The following is a 25,352-nucleotide window of genomic DNA, read 5'->3' on the forward strand; positions in this document are numbered from 1 at the left end:
TTAAATTTTATTTACAATAAAAAAAATATTTTTACGAAGCACAGAATTTATTTTGATTCCTAAAATACATTAGAGTAGAGAAAGGGAGAAGCTTAAAGTACATGAAGCTCGCATGTAAAGTATATTGGATGGCGTAAATCGAGGGTAGAAAGAATATAATGCGTTGGGTGAAGCAATATACCATTCAGCGTAATCTTATATCATATCACGTGTTACAGTTGCGCCACGAATAATTTCTCTCGTCATCTGGATATTTTGCACGGAATATATTGCGGTCCGTGAAAACTTGTAACGAGATTGTCGCGATGTATAGCTACTTTATATTTCAAATTCATCGGCGCCTCCTAAACTTTTCTTGATACAGCACGTAAATATTAATAACCTATTCGATACGATTCTGTTTCCTTCGGAATATGTTCGCAATAATGTCGTTTGGTAAAGTCGATTTTGTAAACTTATTTTGCTGAAAACATTCTATAAAACTTGTACATACTTAGTGTTTACATATACCTTTCCTTGTATTATTTTAATTGAATAATTATTTTAAAAAATAATAAAATGTTAAACTATAAAATTGTCAGATCGTCGTAAAGTTAAAATATACTTGCAAATGAAAATAACATTACAATACCGTAATTATATTTACTTGCAAAATAGCAATATTTTACAAATTTGACACGAATTTGTAAAAATTTTTACGAATAAGTAATTATTTCTATTCTATAACATGTTATTTGTATAGAATATTATTATATCATATTAATATTACAGTTTGAATTATGCAAAATGCTGCACCAATTAAAATTACATTAAATATGATTTTTAATACATATGAATTTCTCGTTTAATTTAAAACAAACATCTTCTGTGTGTGTGTGTGTGTGTGTGTGTGTGTGTGTGTGTGTGTGTGCGTGTGTATGTGAGGAAGCCATTTCAATTTTAACTCATCAAATTTCAATTATCGAGTACGAGTTCGCCATTTCTATTCAAGATATACGCCGTCGTTGTTAAAACATAATAATAATTACATCATACCTAACTTTCTAACAACAACCTAAGTTAAACAACGAGACAAGTCGGCATATCTATAATATGCTTCGTATGCGGGAAGGAGTGTTGTTACACTTGTCACGTCTAGAGCGTTCCCTGACTTTCTGCTATAGCCTTTGACTTGATCTAAGCGATTCTAAAGCATACGAATAATCTTTTCGAACAACTTTTAATATTACAAATATATAACAAACATTACACGAATATTGTTATTCATATCGCGACTTTCTTTCGAAAAATGCATCATTCTGCATCTGGTTTTATAAATTAACATTCATAAATTATCTTCTAATTATATATTATAAATATTTTTTGTTTTGCAAAAAATTTATTTTAAGTTAATGAATTAAAGGAAAAAAGGAATTTTTTAGATTTTTTATTACGTTTCCTCTATATTTCAACATATTTCCTTTTTATTACGTCGTCTTAAGATCCTTAGCTTTGCTAAGTACACACTGAGAAAAAAAAATCGTTGATTCAAAGAAATATTATTTGATTCAACTAAATGCAGCGGTCACGGGCTGTCAAGCTAACATTTGTTAATTCAACAAATATTATATAAAATAAAATAAAATATTTCTTGATATTACTCACGTATATTTGATTTAAATATATTAATATTTACATTAAACAAATCACACCAACTAAACGAGTTTAGTCAAATTAACAACATTTTTTTCTCAGTGCAGAACTAAGAATGGGAATCACGTTCATTAAATATTTCTAACTTGGAACAACTCCATTAATTCTGCAGTAGTCACGAAATGGAGTACGCATATGTGTGAGAGGAGAGCCTCCCATTGACGGATGTGCATGCGTGCATGCGTGCAATTAGTACATATCGCGGCGGTCACGAACGCCACGTCGCGTCGTCCTGCTTCCTGGCGAGACCGGCGTGGCGCCGTGACGCCCGTTTTCCTCTCGATATCAAAATTCCATGCCTGGCATGCGCTGGAATTCTTTACGGCCTCCGGTGTGCCGTGCCGTGCCGTGCCGTGCCATGGTGTGGTGTCACGAGAGAGCGCCGACCACACCCCAGCTTAGCTCGACACGACCTCGCGGAACGGGTAGTTAAGTAAGGACACGAGAACGAGAGGGGGAGGGCAGGGTGTCGGGAAACACGGAGGTAGAAAAATAGTGTAAATGGAACGGGATGATGCGCAAGTTCTCCCGAACAGCCGGGTGGTTTTAATGGCGCGATAATGAGAAAGAGGGTATTACGCGCGCGACGCGCGCGTGGAAGATGCTTATTGAATGAAGGATGCGAAAACGAGCAAAAAATCCGCGCGAACATAAAGAGAAACGTTTATTCTCTTTAATTACTGCACAAATGATTTATTTACGTTGGATGTTTGCAGTTCCCTCGCACGAAAGCTAGCATAAATGTGACCACCAGAATTTTTTACCGAATACAGGGCGGACATTCGGAGTATCTATTATTATAAGAGATACTTTATTAATTGGATGCAGTTTTGCAATAAAGAATCAAGCGCCATTTTCGTAATTTTTAGTTCTGTATTGATTTTTATTCTGTTTTGTGGATAGCAGAGATTTTCTAAAAACCCATGTAACACGTGGAATTGTATTTGAGGAGGATAGTTCGGTCACATATTATATTTGAAATAACATTGGCACATAATTTTATTTCTTCTTGTTTCGCGAAATTGGCTCCAGCGAGAAAGATAAGATTTTGGAATTGCTTCCGCATTGCAGAATCTGCGTTCAATTATGATAAAATTTTTCTGAAAACTTTATGGATTTCCTTTCTTGTTTTGACATCTATTCGCTGCAAGCATTTCCCACATATTACGCGACATCTTTTGAAGACTGAACTCTATCTCTTGGCTTATTGTTTCAAGAACCGTCGCCGTTGTACGACAACAACCACTACCACGAGGAGTGCCTAAAATGTAACAGCTGCGGCCTGAATCTCACGGGACCCAATCAAAAGCGGGCGAGACGGTGAGTAAGATAGAATCGCGTTTCTCGGTGCGGTTTACGCTTCCGGCAAACTCGTAAAACGATATTATCCTTAATCAGTATTGTCGTAAGCCGCGGCTCATTAGCGTGGGAGCACGCCTCTTATCCTTTTATTATCATATTCGTTTTATTGCACTCCCATTCGAAACTGCTCACGTGATTGTAATGATTTCGCCTGTTAACCCAATCGTTTTCAAGAATACCTTGGAAGAAATGCTAATCTCGTAAAAATCTTCAGATGCACTTTTTCTTGGACACTCCGGTTATTGAAAGGTTTCGATTTTGCATTGCTTATAGTATTTGCATGAAATTCCATGATTTTATATCGCTTCGCGGTGCAGAAAGATAATGCATGCCCCCGGAAATTGCCAGAAAAATGCTTAGTCACAAATTGCGATTTCATCATCCGGGTTATCATTTATTATTTCGCTTGTTGATTTATTATTTTTTATTATCCCCGACCTGATTTCACGCAATCTGCATTCAGCCGCGTGCAAAATGGAGCCGCGCCCGCGTCCGACGAGTGAATACGCTTTACATTTTGTATCTGAGAGCGCTATTATTTAGGATAACGGTAAATCATACAGTCAAGCGCGTCAAGTTTTATTGTTGATAACTACAATATTGGCAACGCGAAATGTTGCGCGCGAGAATAATTTTTATTTACAATTTAACACTGTTTGCCGGAAGGGGAACGTAAATAACTATATGGCATTCAACAGGATTATATTCGTGCTATTTGCTCTCGATGCTATTACTCTCGACTCCTTTTTCATATTTTAAAAACCAAGCTGACGCTTATGAAACGAGATCCCTGGCATGGATCCCATGATGCTGAATTCTCAAGATATTTCAGTCTTGGAGATTGAGTAGCGAATACTCAAGACATGATGAGATGGATGTCGTATTTCACGGACGCCTAAAATAATATAATCGATAAATAAATGTAACTTGATCTATTTTTTGGAGTAAGAAGTATGACTTAATTTTATTGTTATAACGATTTATTCATCATCTCACGTACAATACATAATAATTTCTTTCATCTTTTGAATATGTGTTGCATAATTCTGTATACCAATCTGCGCAGTAATCCGCAGATGAAATAAGGTACGAGAACTGTAACACGTGCGTGTCCTTTGATGTACAGCGCGAGAAACTCAGTCAGTCGCGCAGCTGCGCTTTTGTGTAACGCATCGCCATACAAACAGAGATTCCATTCGCGATTTAACACTTTGTTCGCCAGGGTGAGAAAGACGTCAATAGATCGCGACAGAGAAAGGCGCTTTTTTCGCCGCCAATACATCACGTCGCCGTTCGACTTTTACCACTTTCTCGACGAACGTAGAAATCCCGCGTCCGATAAACATGACGGGACACGGGGACAATCGAAAGACAAAGCGTGAAATCAAGCGTTCGGCCGCCGGCAAATTCGATCCCCGATTAATCTGATTGGACGCGGCTGAAATTCCACGAAATTGCGACAAGCTCCTCACGGAAAATCATCCCGGTTTTGTTAGGAGTCACGCGAGCGCTCTGTTCCGGCCGGTCGCAAATGCCGCCTCCGCGCGCGAGAATATCGCACTTTCGCACGCTCGTGCATCCGATCGAATTTACATGGCCGATGAGATTCGGTGTCTCGAAATGAATGCCCGGCTATCGATATCGCGTTTCCCATTCGAGAACGTTTACGTCAGATACGGGGGAATCATCGGCGAGGCTCAGTCGATCGGAAAGCCATCCCATCGCGAGTCACGTGCGACGTGGAGTTGAATCGGCGATTTTAACGTGGCCTTCCCGCGGATAAAAGGACGAACGATATCCTTCCATATCGGGCCGGCCGATTCAGAAGCCCATTTGCGATTCAACGTACGTTACGACGGGCGTTATCGCCGGGCTGCCGCGCGTTGAAAACGCCGCGTCACAGTGCGTCATAATGTCATCCCTCGACAAGCTTTCTCCGCCGAGAGCGCGAGGGATTATCGAAAAATATTTTTATTATTCCGTCGCGCGGATCGGCAGGCAGGCCGTGGAAATAACGCGCGGAATCCTGTCAGATGCAGGCCGGAATTGGAACGGACATTTTAATGTAACGTTATGCGATTACCGGTCGTTCTACAACCTTTACGCAAGTCGCTAATGCGTCACTATTATGAGGCCGCCGCCTGACACCGCACGGGAAATATAAATAGAAACGTCATGTGAAGCCTAGGAAATAATATTTTCTATGATTTGTGTCCGTGGCAGTCGTTATTATCGAACACAATAACTCGCAAAATATCGACGAGTATTAACGAGACTGTTAACGAGTATAAGAGTACATTGAGAAATTTAGTTGCAAGTGATACTATATGATATATAAATTGGAATTTCTCAGAAGTAAATCAATATTTTGGCCTGTTCGTAAATTTTATGCAAAGTGTAAAGGAAGAAATATTTATTACTATAATATTAATTTAAATTTATAAATATTATAATTTTGAGACAAATAATTATATTTGATAATAAAGAGTAATATTCTTCGAAATTTAATGATATATCGCGGAAAATAAATAAATTGCAAAGAGATCAAACGTGTTCTTTTAGGGATCATCACGATTTCTATTATAGCGAATCTCGGCGTGATCCATGATTTTAATTGATATCGCGTAAACCCACGCGATAAAAGTGAACGATAAAGGAGATAAGGGAGCGACGTGTTCCAATAACAGCCGCCGTCGGGACGCCACAATGGATTCACGTTTTATCGAGCGATCTCAACTCTCACGAAACTTCATTACTTTTGATTGTTTTCATCCGTGATAAGACTCGTTTGAGTTCGCGAGTTTTATCACGTTGAAATGAAATGCATCAATCGAAGAGATTTTTTTGTCGTCTAACATAATCAGATCCGTCCACTCAATTATTTCTTTCTTTATAAGTACGTTTAGCTTTTACTGCGAATATTGATTCGATCGTTTGTAGTTTCCACGATTGACGAGATCAAATTCAATCAACTAAGGTTACACGATAAAAGAAGATATTATCGCACCACCGAATGAAAATATCGCAATTATTATTATATTTGCTCGCTATAAGATCCCGTTTGTTCATATTTTTACGATTAATTTCAAGAAAACAATTCTATTGTCATTCATTGCCATTAGCTGATGTACACTTTGATGCTGTAAACGCGGCTTTAGAGATGCCTTTCTACAATTCTTGGGTGAGAAGCAGCCGCGTGAAAGCACCGCTCGTTTTCAACGAATGACTCTAAGGATTGTTCTGCATTTCAGATTCAAGAACCAGATACTTTGCGATCTGCACTTTGCCGACGTGGCGCTGATGGAGTGCTCGGACTTCATGCAGCAGTTGCGCAGCTTCAAACCACAAAGTTTAGGCTGTGCAGTTGCGAGAAGAAAGTCCTCGACCACCCTGATCTTCCCGCTGCCACCTCAGGCGTGTCAGTGCTCCGGTAAGTACTGTCACCGTTGCCGGTGGCCGTCATTCGCTCCTCCTCTCTCTCTCTTTCTCTCTATTATCGTCGCGCCGTGTTTTCGCAAACGAGCTCGGTGCCACCGACTTTTGGAAGAGTGCATATGTATGAGATGAAGCTACAGGTGGTTCCGCCTGTCTTGAGATTACGCACGATTATATGTACGAAGTTACTTTGTCATGCCGGATTCGAATAGTCGAGTGTAAGTCTGACAGTCTAAAAATGTGGTAGAGTTACGATCGTGAAAAAAGAAATAATGGACGTCGCGTTTCTCCAGTTTATATTCGATGCATTGGGTCATCGCGTGTATGAGATAATTTAAGAGCAAATTAAATTGCGAGCGTTGATGTAATCTTCGAGCATTAATTTGCGATCATTGAAATAATGTTCGCATAAATTTCTATCGTCGTTATAACAATTTATCCTAAAATAAATAAATATTGATATGTTCGGTCATCGGGTGAGATTCTTATGTCTAATAATAATTTTGGTGAATTTTATACACTTTGTCTTTATGCTTTTGAACGTGCCGTTATTCAGTTTTCAAAGGCACGAAGGCCAAGTAAAATTTACAAAAATTATTATTAGACGTCGGATTCCGATCGATAAAAATATCAATATTTATTTACCCCGTATCATACACATATCAGTCGGTATTAAAATGTTGATCCGTTAAGAAATCTTATCTATTCCTTTGACGTACAATCCCTTTTGGGAACTGAAGAAATCTCACGGTTTCCTCAAGGAGGTCGAGGGAACCATAGCCACCGGCGGCGTGTCGAAATTCGGGTTGCCAGTGAGATATGGATGGCCATTATGTGCGAACAAAGCGCTCGGCAATTAGGTCGATTCGCAGCAACGGAGCCATAGAGCCGTAGAAGAGGAGGGCACCGCGGGCGGCTCACTCTAAGTTCGAATACCAAGCCCTGTTTGCAAACAGCTTGGTGTTCTACCTTACAGTGAATCGACTGCGGTATCGTCGACAGCCGGGAGAAGGAGCAGCGGGCAGAGAGGAAGACGAAGATTGATAAAACGAGGCGACAGAGCGCGCGGGGGCGGACAAGAAGAAACATATTACCGGAGATACGTACTTAAGTGGATGTGAGTCCGGCGCTGTGCGAAGGAAAATCTCCGCATCTGGGTTCTACAATAATAAGAGAGAGATGGACATCGAGAGGAGGGGACAGAGCAAATAATATCCAAAGATAAGCGCTCTGTCTGAAAAATAATAACTACCTCACGGTCGATTCGTTCTCGAGGCGCTATTTCGCTGGATCAGATTCCTTTCTAATTATTTTCAGGCAGAGTGCTTGTCTTTGGATATTATTTACTCCATCTTCTCCTCTCGATGCCCATCTCTCTTTCTTTCTTTACCTCTTACTCTCATCTCGTTCTCTTCGTTTCACTAATTTCTAAACAAACCCTCGTCTCGCCTCGAGGATGATCCGACCAATCCTTTTCGTATCCGCGGAGAACAAAGACACCATCGGCGCCATTGCCCACCAATTTGCTTCGCTGAGAAGAGCGCTAGTCGAACGGGTTTAATTAACGTTAATCTCGCTTTGAGCGAAATTGCCCAATCGACGTCCGCTTCATGATGAAAACGTTGAGGATTATTGCATTTACGTACAACGATGTGCCACGACTATGTAATAACTTTTGCGCTATGATATTACACAGTGATTATGTTCTTTAATGATTTCTCGCTTGATCTACAAAACTTCTACTGTTCGAAGGCAGAATCGAAATAGCTCACAGAATTCCGGCAAGTACGGCTTATCACATAGAAATCCTGTACTCGTTCTAACGATTTACTCTAATTGTATTTTTTCTAGAGATTTAATTTGCTCGTCACTGCTTATTCTAGAAAATAAAGTCTATAATGAGTGGAATTAGGAATAGACGTAAGTTGAAAATAAATTTCCCCGTAGACGAGTTCTGTCAAGAGTTTGCGCACAACCTGATAGCGACACCCGGCTACTGGATCGAATGTTCGCGGCAACAGATCACGTCAGACACGATCTTCGACGAGAGTGAGAACGAACACGAGGGTACCGATCCCGAACAGGTAGATGGACGAAGCGTGGAGGAGCGTCCGTCGATGCTGAGGGGGCAGGATAAGAGCTCCTGCCTATACGAAGTGGAGAATGAGACAGGCGACACGGATGATCCACCTCGAAAGAAGACCACCATCGAGGAGCAATGGGAAAAAAATCAGGGTTTCGAGCTCACCTCCGTCGAACAGGAGACCTACGAGAAATATTTCTACGGCTCGGAGCATTGGAATTATTTTACAAACGACGAGGATTTGGGGCCGGTGATACTCAGCATCAAACAAGAGACGCTCAACAATCGTGACCAGTTCAGGATTTTGGTCAGAGCCATCAGTTACACGGTCCACGGCCTTATCCCCGCCAGCTGCGTCTTTGCCGACCGGTAATTCCCCAAATTATGTTTTATTCTAGCGTATATGTAGTATTTCGTATTTAGGAATATTTTTTGTTAAAAGAATTAATTTACACACGTTAATAAGACTAAATAAATTATTACACCAAATATAAATATTTTAGATGTTCCTAGAATAATGAAAGTTGTGGTAAAACACGTTGTTAATCATGTATGTACTAGAATTGTATTGGAAATTTATTCTGGCAGTCAAATACATTCAACAAGTTAAAATTGTCAGTTGAACGAATGTTATAATCAATATCTCTTCGAGGATACATGAGACATATATTTTTTGCAGGTATAATCGAGAAGAAGTGGTACGTAGTCTCGGCAAGGAAGTGAACATCAATCCGCCGTTAACCCTGGGCCAATTGCCAGATACGCCCGAAGAACTTCTGAAGCTCGATCAAGTTTTTATCAAGTCTGAGCTGAAGGTGGGGATGATTTATGTCCAGGAAGATCAGTACACCGAGGAGGAGATACTCGATAACAACGACAACTCGCTGCTCTTCGAGGAGTTCCTGCAGATTCTCGGGGACAAGATCAGGCTGAAGGGATTTGACAAGTACAAAGGTGGTCTCGACACCGTACACGATTTGACGGGCCTATATTCTGTCTACACCAATTGGAGGGGCATCGAGATAATGTTCCACGTGTCCACCTTATTGCCTTACGAGAAACACGATCCACAAAAAGTGAGCTATCTATTTGCACTGTTGTCTCAATTTTAGTTTTATCGAACTATTTCGTTTAACGCAATAGAAAAATTTTAAATGATAAAACGCGCCAAGAGGATTTAATTGAAAAATTCTTTCTTCTCTCTCTCTCTTCGCTCGCGCAGCTTCAGAGAAAAAGGCACATTGGCAACGATATAGTGTGCGTCGTATTTTTGGAAGCCGACAACACGAACTTCAGTCCAGCTTGCATCAAGTCGCACTTTTTGCACACATTTATCTTGGTGCGAGTGAGTCCACGGATAAAGCGGAAAATCACGAGATACGAGGTGTCCGTAGTTACAAGGGATGAAGTTGGGGCCTACAAACCGTATCTATGGGAGCAAAGTGTCTTCGAAAAAGGTATCATTACATTTTCATATAAAAAAAATTAGCGTCACTGAGGGAAATTAATTTTATTCGATTTAAAACTGTTTTTATAAAAAATTATCACATCACACAGAGAGAGTTATACATTTTTCTTTCTCTCTACCACAGCAAATATTTTATTTAACATTTAATCATTGGCATTATGGATGCATTAAATGACAATATAATTACATAATTTGCATAATAATCTTCATTATAATCTATATATGGTTTGCGACAAAGTTCAATAAATTTGATATTACTTTGTTAATTTCCACTTTGACGTTACGCTACAATTATCGAGCTTTTAATTAGAAAAATAATAATGGCAATGTAAATGATAAGATTAAATTGGCTGGCTATCTCAAGATTATATCAATTTAAAATCTCCCTTACGTTGAACTTATCTATTGAATTGGATTTTCGGGCGCAACAGGTCCGATGTTCCGAGAATGGATATTAACGAAAATCGTGAATGGCGAAAGGGCGAGTTACTCAGCGCCGAAATTCGCGAGAATGCAGGAACGGACGAGAAGTCAAATGTTGGAGGATATCGTGGCGAATCTCGCTAATCACGCGGAAACGGGCCAGATTCCGAAACCATACAGGTGAGACGTAATCATAACAAAATAATATTTCAAAATTTCGACTAAAATGATACTGTATACGTAAAACCGGGTATTGTATGTGTAAAAAAGCAATCTGAAAATACTTTGCATTAAATTAATATGCATTAATTCCATTGAAGTTTTTGTTATTTGACTTGGTATTGCTTATATATTTTATAACGTATACAAAATATTTTTCATATTAAAATGTATTTAATAAATAACTTATTTAATTAACTCCGCGTGTAATTCGTTAATTGCGTAGTCGATCATAAAATATTCGATTAATATTGCTCGATCAGTAGGATTAAATTTATGATTGATTCTCAGACGAGGTTCTTGGCGACCGATTGGACACATGAGACCGTCTTCACCATTGTTGGACTCGGTGCGAGATCAGTTCGAAGACTATGATCAACTTGCAAAGGACTTTACTAGAGTCTTCCTCAATAATTCAGCGAACGTGACGCTAAACACTAGTCTTTTCGACGTGTCTTTCCTCGTGCCGGGACAGCAAAAACAAAAAGTCCGATTCATCGGCGTTAGGGCGATTCTAGCAGTAAGAAGCAGGTAACAAATATGAGCATGACATTTGCTTGTTTCGCAAACAAAATAAAGTTTAGGATATAATAATTTTTGCGAAGATGTAAATTAATGTCTAACAAACTTAAATTATTATCTTTGATTATATCTGTCTAATTTAGAAAAATGTTTTTCGATAATTTATTGGCCAGAAACAACGGTTCCTCTCTTCCGGTTTATTAATTTCAAATAAAATAAGTATTTTCTAATTAGCTCAACGTTTTTCACAGATGCGCATGAAATAGCCAAGAGAATAATTGAATAAGTAAATTCCGCTAATTAGACCGGTTGATTAACAATGTAAAAGACATATCTGTTAAGCGGAAGCATGAAAAATTAATTGAGCGTAAAACACTCGTTTATGTTCTAATGTTCAACATTATTGTGAAAATTGATCGATATGCATTTGTCTTTATACAGAGTGTTTCAAGAAATGTTATATGGAATTCAAGCGGGCTTCGGAAGCCCGCAAGTACCGGTTGCTGAGTTGCTCGCAAGACCGGCGCCGACATTGCTTAGCCCGCAGAAGCCGAAGAGCTCGAATTTCCTACAAGTTCCCGACATGGAGAGTCCTAGGTGCGTTTCAATAATCATGAATGTTGTCGTTAGCCCGTTATTTATCTGTTAGTCTCATGAATCTAGTTCGGAATCGTTGATATCGAAGTTCGCTTTGTTAAAGCGTTGGAATGCGTCATTATGAAAAGTGGTAAGCTTTAAAAATTAAAATCATTAAACGAATTGAGAATAATGTTAAACAAATCCGCAAAATATTGGTTGCGAAATTGATTAGCGATTTGTGAGCGTTCGCTTAGAACGTCGGCTACGGCCTCGTCTCAATCAAAGATCGAGCAAGAATGTGGATTATGCGATACTTTACGTGAGATAGAAATTGGATTTCTCTAATGAGAATAAATTGAAAAATCTTGAACGGTGAGACTAATGCCTGCGATTTTCAATGTCGAATGTTTCTTCTATATAGTTACTTGATCGTAATATATGTATCTTTTCACGGCACATCCATGTCTCCCATCCTCATGGCACCGCATGATTATCTCGTAACTTTTTTTTATTTATTACCGTGTAATGTAAAAATTGCAAAAATCAAATCATGTATCATCAATATATTGGACTTTATGTAAGCATGCTCTTCTCTGAGAGGCACTTGCAATATTCTGTCGAATGATACGATTCACGTGGCGAATTCGCCTCGCTTGGATCACTGAAGAAAAAAAACGACAATTCTTGTTCAAAATTCTACGAATGAAATCTGTCATTTGCTCGTCAATATTTTTCTGAGACGTTCTTTTTCTCTCATAATCTGTATCTTAGAAAAACAAGAATCTGTATATTATAATTTGTTATATATATTCCTTTTTCACTCGTTTCCGTCAATAATGTTGATATCACGTATGCTTCCTTTCGTCTACCTTGTGGCATTATTGCCAATAATTTTATATTAGTGCAATTCACCGTTGTTCTTTTTATATTCTAAATTTCATGTAATAATCACCAACTGTATTGACTAAATTGACAAGAATCGCTGCTATGGATTCGATGAATTATGCACACAAATTGTTTCGATCCTTCGCACGTTGTGCAGTACAAATTTCGAGAGTGAGCTTTCGTCGTTGTCTCGTTTTCGTTTCTTTCGTGACTTTATATTCGATATTCGTCCCTTCCAATTGTACTCAGTCCTCCCTCCCCTCCCTTGGATCCGGAGTCGTCCTTGTCTCTGCGTGAAATGCCCGTAAATCCCATCTCCATACCTTGAGGTGCCGCTCCGCGGTTTCTGTGAGATACTGGTTCTGATGTGTTTAGGCCCAAAAGTGTCCCTTCGTCGCCGATGGTGAAACGGGCCTTCTCTCGACTGGGTACGATCACGGCAGGCTGGGGAAGGAGTATCAGAAAACATGGCAGCACTCTGCAGAGCGAGGATCGAAAGCGATGGGCCAGCTCGCAGGATTGCAGTAGTACGTGTCTCAATTCTTACGAAGAAAAGGACCAATTTATCTCGTATCGATACTTATTGGTTTTACTCTTACTAAATTAATTTTACTAAAATGCATAATTTTAAACTCATAGATAAATATGTCGTATAAAGGGATAATAAAATAGTAATAATAAAATAGTAATGATGTTTAATAACGACATATGAAGATGTATTCGTACCATAATGTTGCGTTCTTTTGCGACTGAGTGAAAGGATAGAATTTAAATATTATCTTTTACAGATAAGGAAGCAAAGGATAAGGATAAAGCAGCCCAATCATTGGCAGTGCCGCGACTCAGCGTTTGCGCGGACGCGCAGAAAGTAGATAGAACCAAACTTGCACAGACCGAGGTGAGTGAGACGTTAACGATTAATGCGTATCTCGGTACTGAGGAAAATGATTGTAGAGGATTTTTAGAAAGTTCACGTTATCGTGTGAAATTAAAATTTGCTGAGAAATACATAATCGATTTATCACCTGTATCAAAATTATGTTAAAGTTATGTTAAACAGCTAATAATATTTTGCAATATATTTTCTGTAAGATAAAATGTTTTTATTTTCTATTATTTTGCCCTAAAATAAATTTTAATGTTTAATATGTTTATTCCAGCTATATAACCAGTGATTATTGGTTAATATTAAATCATCATTAAATTAATATTCTAAGAAATATTATAGACTAATTAAAAAAAATCTTGAAGCCACAATTTGCCATGTGGTTGTAGTTTTGATCCTCTATTAATAAACATCAATATTTTTAGTTTGACATCATCGAGTTCGATCCAGAGACTTTCCGAATTCTGCTGGACTACCTGCACACCGGGTCCTGTCCACTGACATGCAGCAACATACCTGGTCTGATATGCGCCGCGGAGCACTACGACCTGCCGGAACTTCTTCAGGCTTGCTTCCATCACGCCAAGCAATTCCTCAGGGTCGAGATCGTTTGCGTGATGTTGTGTGCCCTCGAGAATTATTACTGGCGTTACACGTCCGCCTCGGAATTGGTCAACATGATCCTCGCGTTCATCGAGACGCGGGCCGAGTTGCTGTTTAACCATCCAGACTTCGTCACTCTGAGCGAATCGATGGTGCAGATGATCATGTGCCGTAGCCTCGAACTAGCGGAGGTCAAGAAGTTCGAGGCGATGCTGAACTGGGCGAAGCACAGAATCAAAACTAAGTCGACCAAGATCGATGCCAAGGTGGAGTTCAAGTGCATCATGGACAGGCTCAGCAGGGACCTCAAGTTACATAAGATAACGCCTCAAGAACTAATCAGGGTAGATATTAAAAGAAAAATGTGGATGATATTAAAGAATAAAAAGTAGCAATTAAGTATAACTTACGTAAATGATTAAAAATCATATGGCGCGATTAACTCCTACTATAAAATAGATTTATAAATTATTTCCTTCGTTATTCTAAATACAAAAAGAATTGTTTTTCGTCTTTTCAGATTGTATTACCATCGAAAGTTATAAAGAACGAGAGAATCCTTGACACTCTGATGTACCAAGCGAATTCAGGCATATACAGAAACATCGACAGCTGTTTGGAGGCGTATCAGAGAAATCTGCATCTGCAGGATCAAGAAAGTTTCGATTGTGGACTATGAAAGTTAACCAACACGCGAAAGGTGCCGCAAGGACGAAGTGTACCTGAAAAACGCGTGACGATAAAGGACCCATGAATTTTCTGATGATGAGAAAATTATTCTCTTGTAACGTTGCGGCATCCTTTTCGCGTTAGTTAATATTACATGCGAATAATCGAAGTCTTTTCGCGGCAATGACCTGCAAACTAGATCACTCCGACTACGACCGTGATATGTCGATAATTACACTGCGAGGCCTGACACGAATTATGATAGATTTCTCCGATATTACAAAAGGTCGTTGTGCTGAGCCACTCGACGAATAATAAGTTTAAACATAATCTCGGCTCCATTCGCGTAAACTTGATTTGATACTCGTCTATAGTAATTCAATTATATCTGGTGGCATATCAGACTGCCATCCTTGTTTTGTTATCAAAGTGAATCGTCTGTGAGGGGAATAATGTTATAAGCTGATATTAATGGAGGTATACTTGATAAAGAATTTTTAAAAGTTTCTTTAAAAAGTTTTGACGGATTTGAAAAAGTTTCCTGTTCGAGAAACTTTTGGCTTATCCGACAAATGTCAGTTGAATTTGTGAAATACCAGCTTACGTTGGTAAATAAGAGTTCAACATGTAATAATTTCCGTAAATAATTATTTCCAAATAACACAAAATTTTCTATTATTAATTAAAAATTTTTATGTACTTTGTTTTCGATTTTTAATATACAGAAACTGTCTTATAACAGTGCTTCCATGACATACATTTCGTAATCTCCCATTTAGTTTTGGAGTAAATTAAATTTTGGAGTAAACATAAAATTATAAAATATTATAGCTATGATAATATCTAGCATTATTAAAGATGATTCTTATTGCTTATTTTTTCTATATCTTTTTCTGAATATACACATTATATTATTTTAATTCAATATTCGTATGAGTTTTTGTGATTCGATATTATAAGGAGCGTTATTTTTTATAATGTAAGCTCTTCCAAGCTGTCATAAGACAGCAAGTACACATTATATCAATAAATCAAGCAGGGAATAAAACAAGAAATACGTTACGTCACTTTCATGTTAAAGTTTCGTAAATAGGCGTTATCAATCTCCGCAGACTTTGTTATATTAATATATTCTTAACATGTGATTGATAAAATTAAATGTAAAGTATTGATTGAGAGCGCGAGTAACGCGAGTGTGGGAAAAGCATAATTTTTCATACCTTTAATGAGAAGAATCACGCAACTAAAATCTCTGATCAGTTAAAAGACAAGGTAATTAATTAAGGAATACTTCTTATATTTCAATACCACAGGTGAACGATGACGAAGACAAATCTGGCCAGTAATATTTATCGTGTGACAATGTCATATGTCCTCTGTCTTTGGTGAAATGACAAAGACAAAAATAGCGAACGAATCACTTGACGATAGCGTTGTCGACGTAAAGAGTTAAGAAATATTCACTTTAATGATCATCGATCAAAAAGGCTTTTGATTGAGAGCGCGCATCGTATCGGCGGCACTTAATAAATTGCCGACACATGACAATCTGTATCATAAAAGAAAACGCTACTTATAACACGTAAGAATGGTTTACTATTACGTAAGCTTAAAAAGAAGATATATAAATATACATATAATATATATACGTATCGTTATATATACATAAAAATAAAACGATAAACGAGATGAATAACAACAATAATAATAAAAATAATAACGCTAATAATGAAAATGAGCTGTAAAATATAATATAATAACGATAATAGCGCAAGCGAATTGATGTTGAATGTTGGGAGAAAAAAAATATACGTATACATATACATATGTATATACATATACATATGTATATGTATATACATATATATATTCGAGGTCTGTTCTGTTTTCTATCGTAGATTTTATATTTTCAAATACTCTAAGACAGAGATTCTAAAATCCACGGAGAGGGCAGGCTGGAGAAAGAATTTTTCGCGCAACAACGCGCGGGCCTCTTTTTCGTTTAGCAAAATGACTCCCTTTTCCCACAGGGGAAACACTTGTTCGTGGCCGCAAAATTTTTTATCACACGATCGTGAATCACTCGACCTTCCTGTTCTACAAAGAGAAGAGACATATCGACGATCTCTCTCCGATGGGAGAATGGATTTTCCGAAAGGAAGAGGATTTTCATTGGAGTCACTTCCTGATTTCGACGAAATCTTTGCGAATATCAAACGAGACCTCGACTAGCCTGGTTCCGGCAGCGCTCCAGTAACGATTATATCAAAAAGCGAGAGAGGCGAAAAGAGAATAAATGGGATAGAAATCGCGCGATTTCACACGCAGAACACGTATTCCGCGATCTCCTTTTCCAAAGATATTTTTCGGGGGTCGATTTCTTCTTTGATGTTCCAAAGGAGGAAATATTTTTACACGATCTCGGTTGGTCGTCCGCGATGCGACGTAATATTTTCAAGCGCCGATTTCCCGCTGTATATTATGTTATTATATATGTAACAAGTAATATATGGTACTTGTATAATGCGCGTAAAGGTTTATAAGGCCGTTAATCCTCAACCACTACGGTGAGTTCAAATCTGTTCCCAATGCAGATCTCTCAGTTTTCAATTTTGCGCCAGAAATAGTGTCTGATTGTATATCTGACTATTGTTTGTGCTTCACAATCTATATATTTTTCAAACCCTTGGGCTTGAAATGAAATAATTTGACTACTTTCCATATAACTGCGTGAAAGTTCATTTTATGTACCATTAGTTATAGTAATATATAATATTATGGGTTTCTCTCTGTCTCTCTCTTTCTCTTTTTTACTCTCTACTAAAAATTACTATTACTAGAAAGATGTAATGATTTTTTCTTTGTCGGACATAATAATAGAACCAGACGGGCACATCAATAATAATCAAAAATGATTGTACTCTGTCATTGGGTCCAAAATTGATCTCATTGTAGTTGTTATTTCATTCAAATACATATAATTATAGTAGTTGAGGATTAAAATCGGTCTCCTCCCGCTACGGAGGGCGCCAAACTGTTAAGTGTCTTATTGTTCAGGCAAGCGGCTGGACGAAAGTAGAGTTTCGAAATATCGCCATTCGACGAAATCCGATTATCCAGATTAATTCATGTATTTGTTTATTGTTATTATTATGCAGATTTGTTTTTTTTTACAAAAAAAGCATTTTTTGTAAATATATTTACCGCGTGACAAAGAAAAAAGATACAAGTGTATAAATCACGGATATAATAATTAATTTTAGTTAGTAACTTTCTTGGAGATTGAATGATAAGTATTAAAGTCTTCACGTAAGTGAATCATAATTTCCAGAAAACAAATTCAAATATAGGACACGATAATAGAAAACGGATCGCGAAGCGGGTGAAATTCGAAATTCTACTTCGTCAGTGTGTAAGCGTAGTTTTAGTGTGTGATCGAAGTGTATTCGATTGTTCATTGTATCTACGACGTCTCCCAATCTATGTAGAGACGCGCCATAAGCTCATTATTCATTCGTTATATTTATCGGAGTAAAACTCGGCGCAGGTTCACTTAGGATTGCTGATGGAATTTTTCGTTATCGTGATATAATTACGATTATGTAATTGCGCAGTGGTTTATAAGATTCGAGATTTGTTCAAATATGATTATCTATAAAATTGACATAAGCATTGCACTACGATATTCGATCGATCGCGACTCGATGGCAACTGTGTTCTGCGAACATCTAGCTGGCAAATGTAAATGCATCGAGTCGTTTATTCGCGTTTATCCGAAACACAGCGTATCTGGAAAACCGACATAATTTTGACAAGCTTGTATTTCGATTTCGTAGACACGCAAAAAAACATTCTCGACATTCTCGTAGTGAAGTTTATTTTATTCTATCTGTAGCATCAAAAATCAAACTAGCTGAAATTATACCGATATCAAATATCTTTGCTTGAAAAGATCTGAACCTGCGCTCGAGTTTGCTAAAAAAAAAAAAATATCACGAATCAGTACAAACTTACGCCTGTCGTGTGTATAACTCTTCCTCCTCTCGCGCCGTGGCACGAGTATATACTAATGTACAAAACGAAACTTTTTTTACTGTACTCGACGACAGTCCAGGCGTTGCTCGTTGTCAAGAAAGATAGAGCGAAAAGGGGGGGAGTGTAGGGCGCCAAGCCGAGGTACCCCCTCGAGAACACCCAAAAAAAAAAAGAAAATTTGAAAAAAGTCATCGAACGCCATTCTGTCCAGCCATTGCCGCCTATTGTTCAACTGTACATTCACGCAAATGTGTAAAGAAATTGTTTCGCAGAGGGATAGAGGAGGCAAATGAAAAAAAAAAACAGAAAGAGAGAGAGATATATATATATATACGTAACATATATATTAAGATGTAAACACACACGCACACATGACATACATGTGCACACGTATAACGATAAAGAGAGGGGTGAGAAAGAGTATAATGCGACGAGTCAAAACTGCGTAACGAAATATTGTGAGCCACGTGAGCGGACTCCGGCGAGTAAATAGCGTAAGTAAGTGTAATATCAGACGCACATTGAGGCGGATTTCCGAAAGGGAAAAAATCGCGTCGTTAAAATCATCTTTTTGCCCTAAAGGGTGTAAGATCATTTTATCAATTTTGCCAAAATAATTTGCTATCAAATGGAATATCATGAAGGATTAAAACTGAAGGTTTATCATCTTTCTTGGCTGCTTGTGTTGTGTATATAAAATTTGCTGGTAACATTCTGGTTGTACATTTTATAGTGGACAAGTTTTTAACGATTAATCCACTCTAATAAATCAAAATACTGTTATAAATTTTATCAAGCAGTTGTAAGCCGTTGTTTGCATATAAGTTACAATAGGCTGTTAAATATGTTGATCGATTATATAAATTCTGACGTTCCGCGGAATTAAGAATGACGATGCATGTGCACGGACGTGCTACTGTATCACGCAGGACTCAATGTGTGCCTGGCTAAGGATAATCTCTGCGTTTTGTGCGATGTACGAGGGTTGTGCATAATCTTAAGCGCTTCTCGCGAATTCTCCGGTATGCGTCTGGTTATTTGTGCGATAGTCTATGTAAATGCCGTTGTCGTGATGCCGTGTACGTGTTGTCATTCTTATCTTGTTAAATACTCGCTGTTCTTCTCGACATTATACCGCTGCCATTGGATTTTCATCGTCTCGTTGTTGTTGTTGTTGTCGTTATTGTTAAGGGGGAAACGTATTGTCCGTTCATTCAATTGCACGCACAAACGGCAGCGACGAGATACCACGACTATTTCTTTTTTTTTTTTTACTTCGCGGCACTGTACTCTTCCCGTGAACCACGATACATTTTTAATTTTACTCCTGTGTAATTTTATAAAAAAAATTCTATAGAATGTGTGTTCGGATTTTTGCAAGGCATTTAATTTAATTTGAATGATAGAATACAAAATATCATTCCTAAATACGCTTAAACTGAAAACGATCTATTTTGTTATGAATAACACACCGATATTCAAATTATTTCCACAGTGTGGCCGATATAAATGTGAAAGTCGTGGTTCTCGATTCCTGCAACTATACATTTCTCTCATTGTCAGTATGAAAATATTGAGTGATCGATATCAGTTTGTAATTAGCCCAAATGTTATTTCGTTCATTCGGATGTTTAATTCCACTATATTAATAATATGATTGATCGTTTACATATTAATTGATTGATAATTTTTCATCCTGATATATCGCATTCACATTGTTGTATACGTGGATTCAAGTTACTAAATAGTGCGTGTAACGGACAGGGTTACCGGATATCAATTTTCGTAAAATATCAAAGAGCGTTTCGAGTTTCATGCGATCATATCGGTGTGAGATCATTGTGACCTGACAATTGTGAAAAGTGCGTGCACACGAGTTTCTTCCTTCCGCTTGTCGTCGTGATGAATCTTAGGAACTCGCCGTGTCGCGCTTACGTGGTAACGAATACAAAAAGAATACAGATAAAATTATGAACAAAGATTTATTGTATATGAAGCTACTGTGATGTTACTGTTGAATATAAAAAAATATATATACATACATATATATATATACATAAAAGATGCTGTATTTAAAGTCGTGTCTAAAGATTGTTTTCTTTTATCTCCTCGCTCACCGAAACAAAGTCTGTCGTGAATCTGTGAAAGTGAAATTGTAATTTATATTCGTACAAGCAAACTATTTTTTAAAGATGACAACGTGACTGATCTATTATGTAATATAGGCAATAAAAATGTATTGTGCTAGATCTTTTCTATATGTATGTTCGTGTAAACCTCGTCAAAGTGCATAATGGAATGTAAGTGCTTGTAGAACTAGTAGAACTTTTCCTCCCTCCGTTTCATTTGGTATACATTATTGCATTTTGCGTAAATCATAAAAATTAATTTTTTAAAAGTAGAATTTCAATATACCATGGACGTTTTCTGATCATGAGGAAATCGAGAATAAGCTATGTGAGATTTGATAATCTTTTTTTTTATTCTTTAAAGCATGATTAAGGAATCAAATCTTGTTTTAAAAGTTTGTACCAATATCAAATTTATAAATGCATATTTTTTAATTTTAGAAATTTATAAAACAAACTCAGAATTTTGTACCAAAAGTTTTCCTATTCAAAACTTTCATATAAAATAATATACTAAAATTAAGAAATATTGCATTCGATATGAAATAACAACATTAAAAGAACGGATTGGCAAATTGAGTTGAAATTTATTTTATATTGGTAACTTTATATGGTTTCTTTGTTACAGAACGAAAATCAATATCAATCTACATGGAGAGCATTCATTATCTACAAACTTATAATACTTATAATACTACACTACTTGTAAAACATAAAAATTCAATTTTTAGCTTCTAATAAAGTTACTGAAAAGTAAATACCGGACGGCGTTCAATAACATTAAATTAGAAATTTAGAAAATTATTTACATTAAATTTTTTTCACGATTTTGGATTATACTTTTAATACTAATTTTACTTGTGATATTAATTTCTATATTGGACAGGCTATTTAGCCTGTCCCTGTCCAAAAAATAGTTTTTAAAATAAAGTTGCTTTACGCGATCTCTACATCTTGCATGAATATTCATAAATACGTTAATGCGTTATGTACTTATATAATTTATAATACTCGTAACGGTCTAAAAAGCATTTCTATTACGTCAAGATAATATACATATATAGTGTGAATGAAAAAGATATGTAATATTTACATACACGCAATACATATATGTATGATGCACGTCTTCATTTGTCTCTGTGCGTGCTAAAAATCGGATTGCAAATAGCAATCTGTGTTCTGATCACATCTACATATACAAAGTTCTGTATAAAATTTTTGTATACAATTGAGCTGTGGGGAAATTGTATGTTATAAAATCACATTTATTTACAATTCTACAGGAGCGGTAGATTATTTGTACAAATTCGACCACTGTACAGCGGTTTGTGAATCTTTAAAAAAATTCTAATCATCATATTAAAACATCGCATTTTTAAGGTATAAGTTTACAGCAAATATTTTGTCAGGTAAAATTCGCGAGCGCTCGCGCAGTACGATCTTAGTCCTCTATAATCGAGATCTGCGTGTGTCGACAAGTTCTAAAGCATTGCAATAAGCGTAAATAACGCCAGATACAGTCTTATTAAAACGCTAGACCATCAAGGTCGCAAATTAACATATATATGTACAACTTTGTACACCCGTTAACCATACTCGCTTTCAGAATGCCTGAAATCAGCATCGTTTTATTGTCAACTCGAGCTATAAGTTCACCATTTGGCTCTAACACTCCAGTCTTTCGGTGTCCAATGCAAACACTTAGGATCTATTCTGATCTGTCTCTTTTCCATTGCAGTTGAGTGTTGTTCGATAATATCCCTGCGAATAAAGATATGCATCATTATGAAGATCTCACCGAATTCAGATAAATCATAATCTTCTTTCATTTTGACCGTAAATTACCTATTTAATGTTACAATATATTGTCCCTTGTAGTAGTTAATGAGATTCAGATTTTGCAGAGTCGATATTACGTCCTCTTTCTTGATCGACGTCAATTCGGAGATTTCGCTTATCGTTATCTGCGGCTTCTCGTTTTCTACCACGGGCTTTACGTTCAGCAGGATATCAAGTATCGTGTGAGCCCAGTAACTTCGGTACGAAAGTAAACCCAAATCGGACAGCGGCTTTTCGGGAGAACCAGTCTTTCCTTCAAATTTTGACAGCTCATATGAAAATTCTATTAGAAGCTTGCCGTAACCTCTTCTCTGGTACGGTGGCAGTGTAAGAATGCATGCTACATTGTGATCTTCCGTCGATTCCTTTTCCTTCGAAAAATAGCCAACTATGTGAAACCCTCTGCTATCAAAGTCTGTCATTACATAGAACAAAAATGGATCTGTGTCATAGTAAAGAGTTTTGTGATCTAAGAATAGCTTTGCCAGTAGGCAAAGATTTTGCGCGTAATTCTTATTCTTGCGGCCGTCAATCTCGAAAAACGATATAGATCCCTTCCTATATATTTCGTTTCCGGGTGGATGACGTAAATTGCACTTGACTAAATGCCTTTCTAAGCACTTTCGACTTTTCCTGTACTTTAGGCAGAACTCACAGATATATATACAAGTTAAGTTTACCATCTCTTGCGGATATGGGCTAAAATACCAAGGCTTTATTCTATGGCGGCCTAATTCAATTAGTTCTACGTTTTTCATTCTCGTGACTACATCATCGTGGTGATGCGCCACTAAGGAGCCAGTGGGCCTGGGACCCGGCGTTTGCGGCGGCGGCGGGGCATCTTGAGAGTCCTCATTTTCTAGAAACGTCGCTTTCCTTTTTCTAGACATTTTCTTTTGCAGCGCCGCTTGTAGGACGGCGTTACCGTTGACTGGCTCATTGCTAACGCTACTGGGACTAGGAGGTCTACTAACGGCTTGCTTTTTTGGGGTCGCCGCACCAGTTCCGGGCGTTGTTCCTTCGCGACGAGGATACTGGACCTTTCTAGTGTCCAGGGAATCTTCCATAACCCATTCATCTAATCGTTTGTTGACTGAAATAGCGCAGTTTTGATAACACTTGTCGACACTTATGATTCTCATACTTAAACGCTAAAGCGATTTACTTACAGTCCACATAGTGAACGTAATAGCACTTGACGCCTTGTACTTCCTTAACGCTGATGATTTCAGCTAGTGCTACAGATAGGACAAGAAGATTTTGTTTAAATTGTGTTGCTGTGACTTTTAATCTACAATATTATTTATTATATATTTAAAAATAATACATTTGCATATATATAGATATATTAATTGTAACAAAATTGTAAACAAAATTACGTTACATCCAAATGTAATGTATTTTTAAATGTTATATATGGAGCAAGTATCTCAGAAATGTCATATATACATATGCAATAAAATCAGCCTTATCAAATATGTTGTTTATCACTATGATTCAATAAAGATCAATGCATATAATTGCAATCAGATTATCTTCATCATAGAGTAGCGTAAAATACAAATACTTAGCGATGAAATGATATCGGTTTTGTATGCTCCAAAACAATGTAGCTCAATCTCGCCACATGATGATCGCAACTATGCTGTGGTGGATTTCAGAGAAAAAGCCACGCCTTTTATAACGACATATTCTTTGGGATGAACAGAACAACACGCGCGTACAATTTACTTACGCCAATCGTCCGTGCTGTGCATCCTGACCGGCAAACGACAGCCTTCTACCAGTGAATTCTGAAAATTAGGTTAGATCATCATCGTGTACGTGCATTTGCGAGTCGCGTGAGTCCCCGGGCGACCCGCCGGTGTTCCCGCGCACGGCGTATCGCGTACACTTACCACCGAGTCGCATATTGTCTCGCGTTCGTCGTGCTCCTCAATCATTTCAGTCTAAAATTTGGTTCAACCCCGTCAACAAGCACAATTTTATTTTAAAGCTTTCACAGTACCACACAGTACTGACGCGAGCGCCGCTCGTGCCGAACTACCTGAGGCGAGGAAGCGTCTCGGTCTGTTCGGTCGGCTCGGTCGGTGACTGAAGCAGAGATAAGCCTGAACGCACCCAAAATGTGAAAAGTCCGCGAAAGTGCAGTTGGGAGCAAACAGGTGTAGCATCGTTGCGGCAGTAAAACTGCTTCTGAGCGCGCGAAGTTGACCGCGCAATTCACGCGAGTTCTCATTCGCGATTTCTCAATACATCTGTCGCGGAACGTCGACGAGTGTCGGGCGGATCCGTAATCTCGCGAGATTGTAAGTACGCATTTTCCGTTCGAGCGTAAATTTCGCATCATCAAATAGAAGGCAAGGGAATATAAGTTAATTATAAGTAATATTTGCGTTGCACAATTAAAGTAATTTGTAAAGAGAAGAATACTTGTTAATGCTTGACGATCGTAATAAAAGGCGAGCATACAGTGTTTGCTACTTGAAGTACGGAAAATGCATAATCGCGTTGAAGTTAAGA

General features: G+C 37.7%; 2 protein-coding genes across 2 annotated transcripts in view; one reads left to right on the plus strand and one right to left on the minus strand.

Moving 5' to 3' along the window:
* Positions 1–21,110, plus strand: part of Rsh (Rap GTPase activating protein radish) — a 126,174-nt gene extending 105,064 nt beyond the window's left edge. Inside the window, 12 exon segments of the mRNA XM_071720534.1 lie at positions 2,910–3,012; positions 6,306–6,484; positions 8,437–8,941; positions 9,252–9,648; positions 9,795–10,029; positions 10,472–10,643; positions 10,974–11,213; positions 11,646–11,801; positions 13,044–13,195; positions 13,457–13,566; positions 13,980–14,501; positions 14,678–21,110. Of these exon segments, the coding sequence (XP_071576635.1) occupies positions 2,910–3,012; positions 6,306–6,484; positions 8,437–8,941; positions 9,252–9,648; positions 9,795–10,029; positions 10,472–10,643; positions 10,974–11,213; positions 11,646–11,801; positions 13,044–13,195; positions 13,457–13,566; positions 13,980–14,501; positions 14,678–14,836 (2,930 nt within the window). The 3' untranslated portion in view covers positions 14,837–21,110.
* Positions 21,111–21,557: 447 nt separating this feature from the next.
* On the minus strand, positions 21,558–24,864 carry Tip60 (Histone acetyltransferase Tip60). Its single transcript, XM_071720681.1, has 5 exons — positions 24,728–24,864; positions 24,565–24,622; positions 23,999–24,067; positions 22,836–23,922; positions 21,558–22,751 (listed from the first exon to the last, which is right to left on the minus strand). The coding sequence occupies exons 1-5, from the start codon at positions 24,770–24,772 to the stop codon at positions 22,643–22,645; spliced, it is 1,368 nt and encodes a 455-aa protein (XP_071576782.1). The 5' UTR covers positions 24,773–24,864; the 3' UTR covers positions 21,558–22,642.
* Between the last annotated feature and the right edge of the window lie 488 nt (positions 24,865–25,352).

Source organism: Temnothorax nylanderi, unplaced genomic scaffold (assembly GCF_030848795.1).
Source record: "Temnothorax nylanderi isolate EJ_2023f unplaced genomic scaffold, tnyl_v1.0 TNYL_tig0007_pilon, whole genome shotgun sequence".
Lineage (NCBI taxonomy): Eukaryota > Metazoa > Arthropoda > Insecta > Hymenoptera > Formicidae > Temnothorax > Temnothorax nylanderi.

Coding starts and splice junctions, on each gene's coding strand:
- Tip60 (XM_071720681.1), bottom strand. CDS start 24,772: ATGATTGAGGAGCACGACGAACGCGAGACAATATGCGACTCGGTG. Junction 24,623..24,727: donor AGACAATATGCGACTCGGTG/GTAAGTGTACGC, acceptor CCTAATTTTCAG/AATTCACTGGTAGAAGGCTG. Junction 24,068..24,564: donor GCACAGCACGGACGATTGGC/GTAAGTAAATTG, acceptor TCCTATCTGTAG/CACTAGCTGAAATCATCAGC.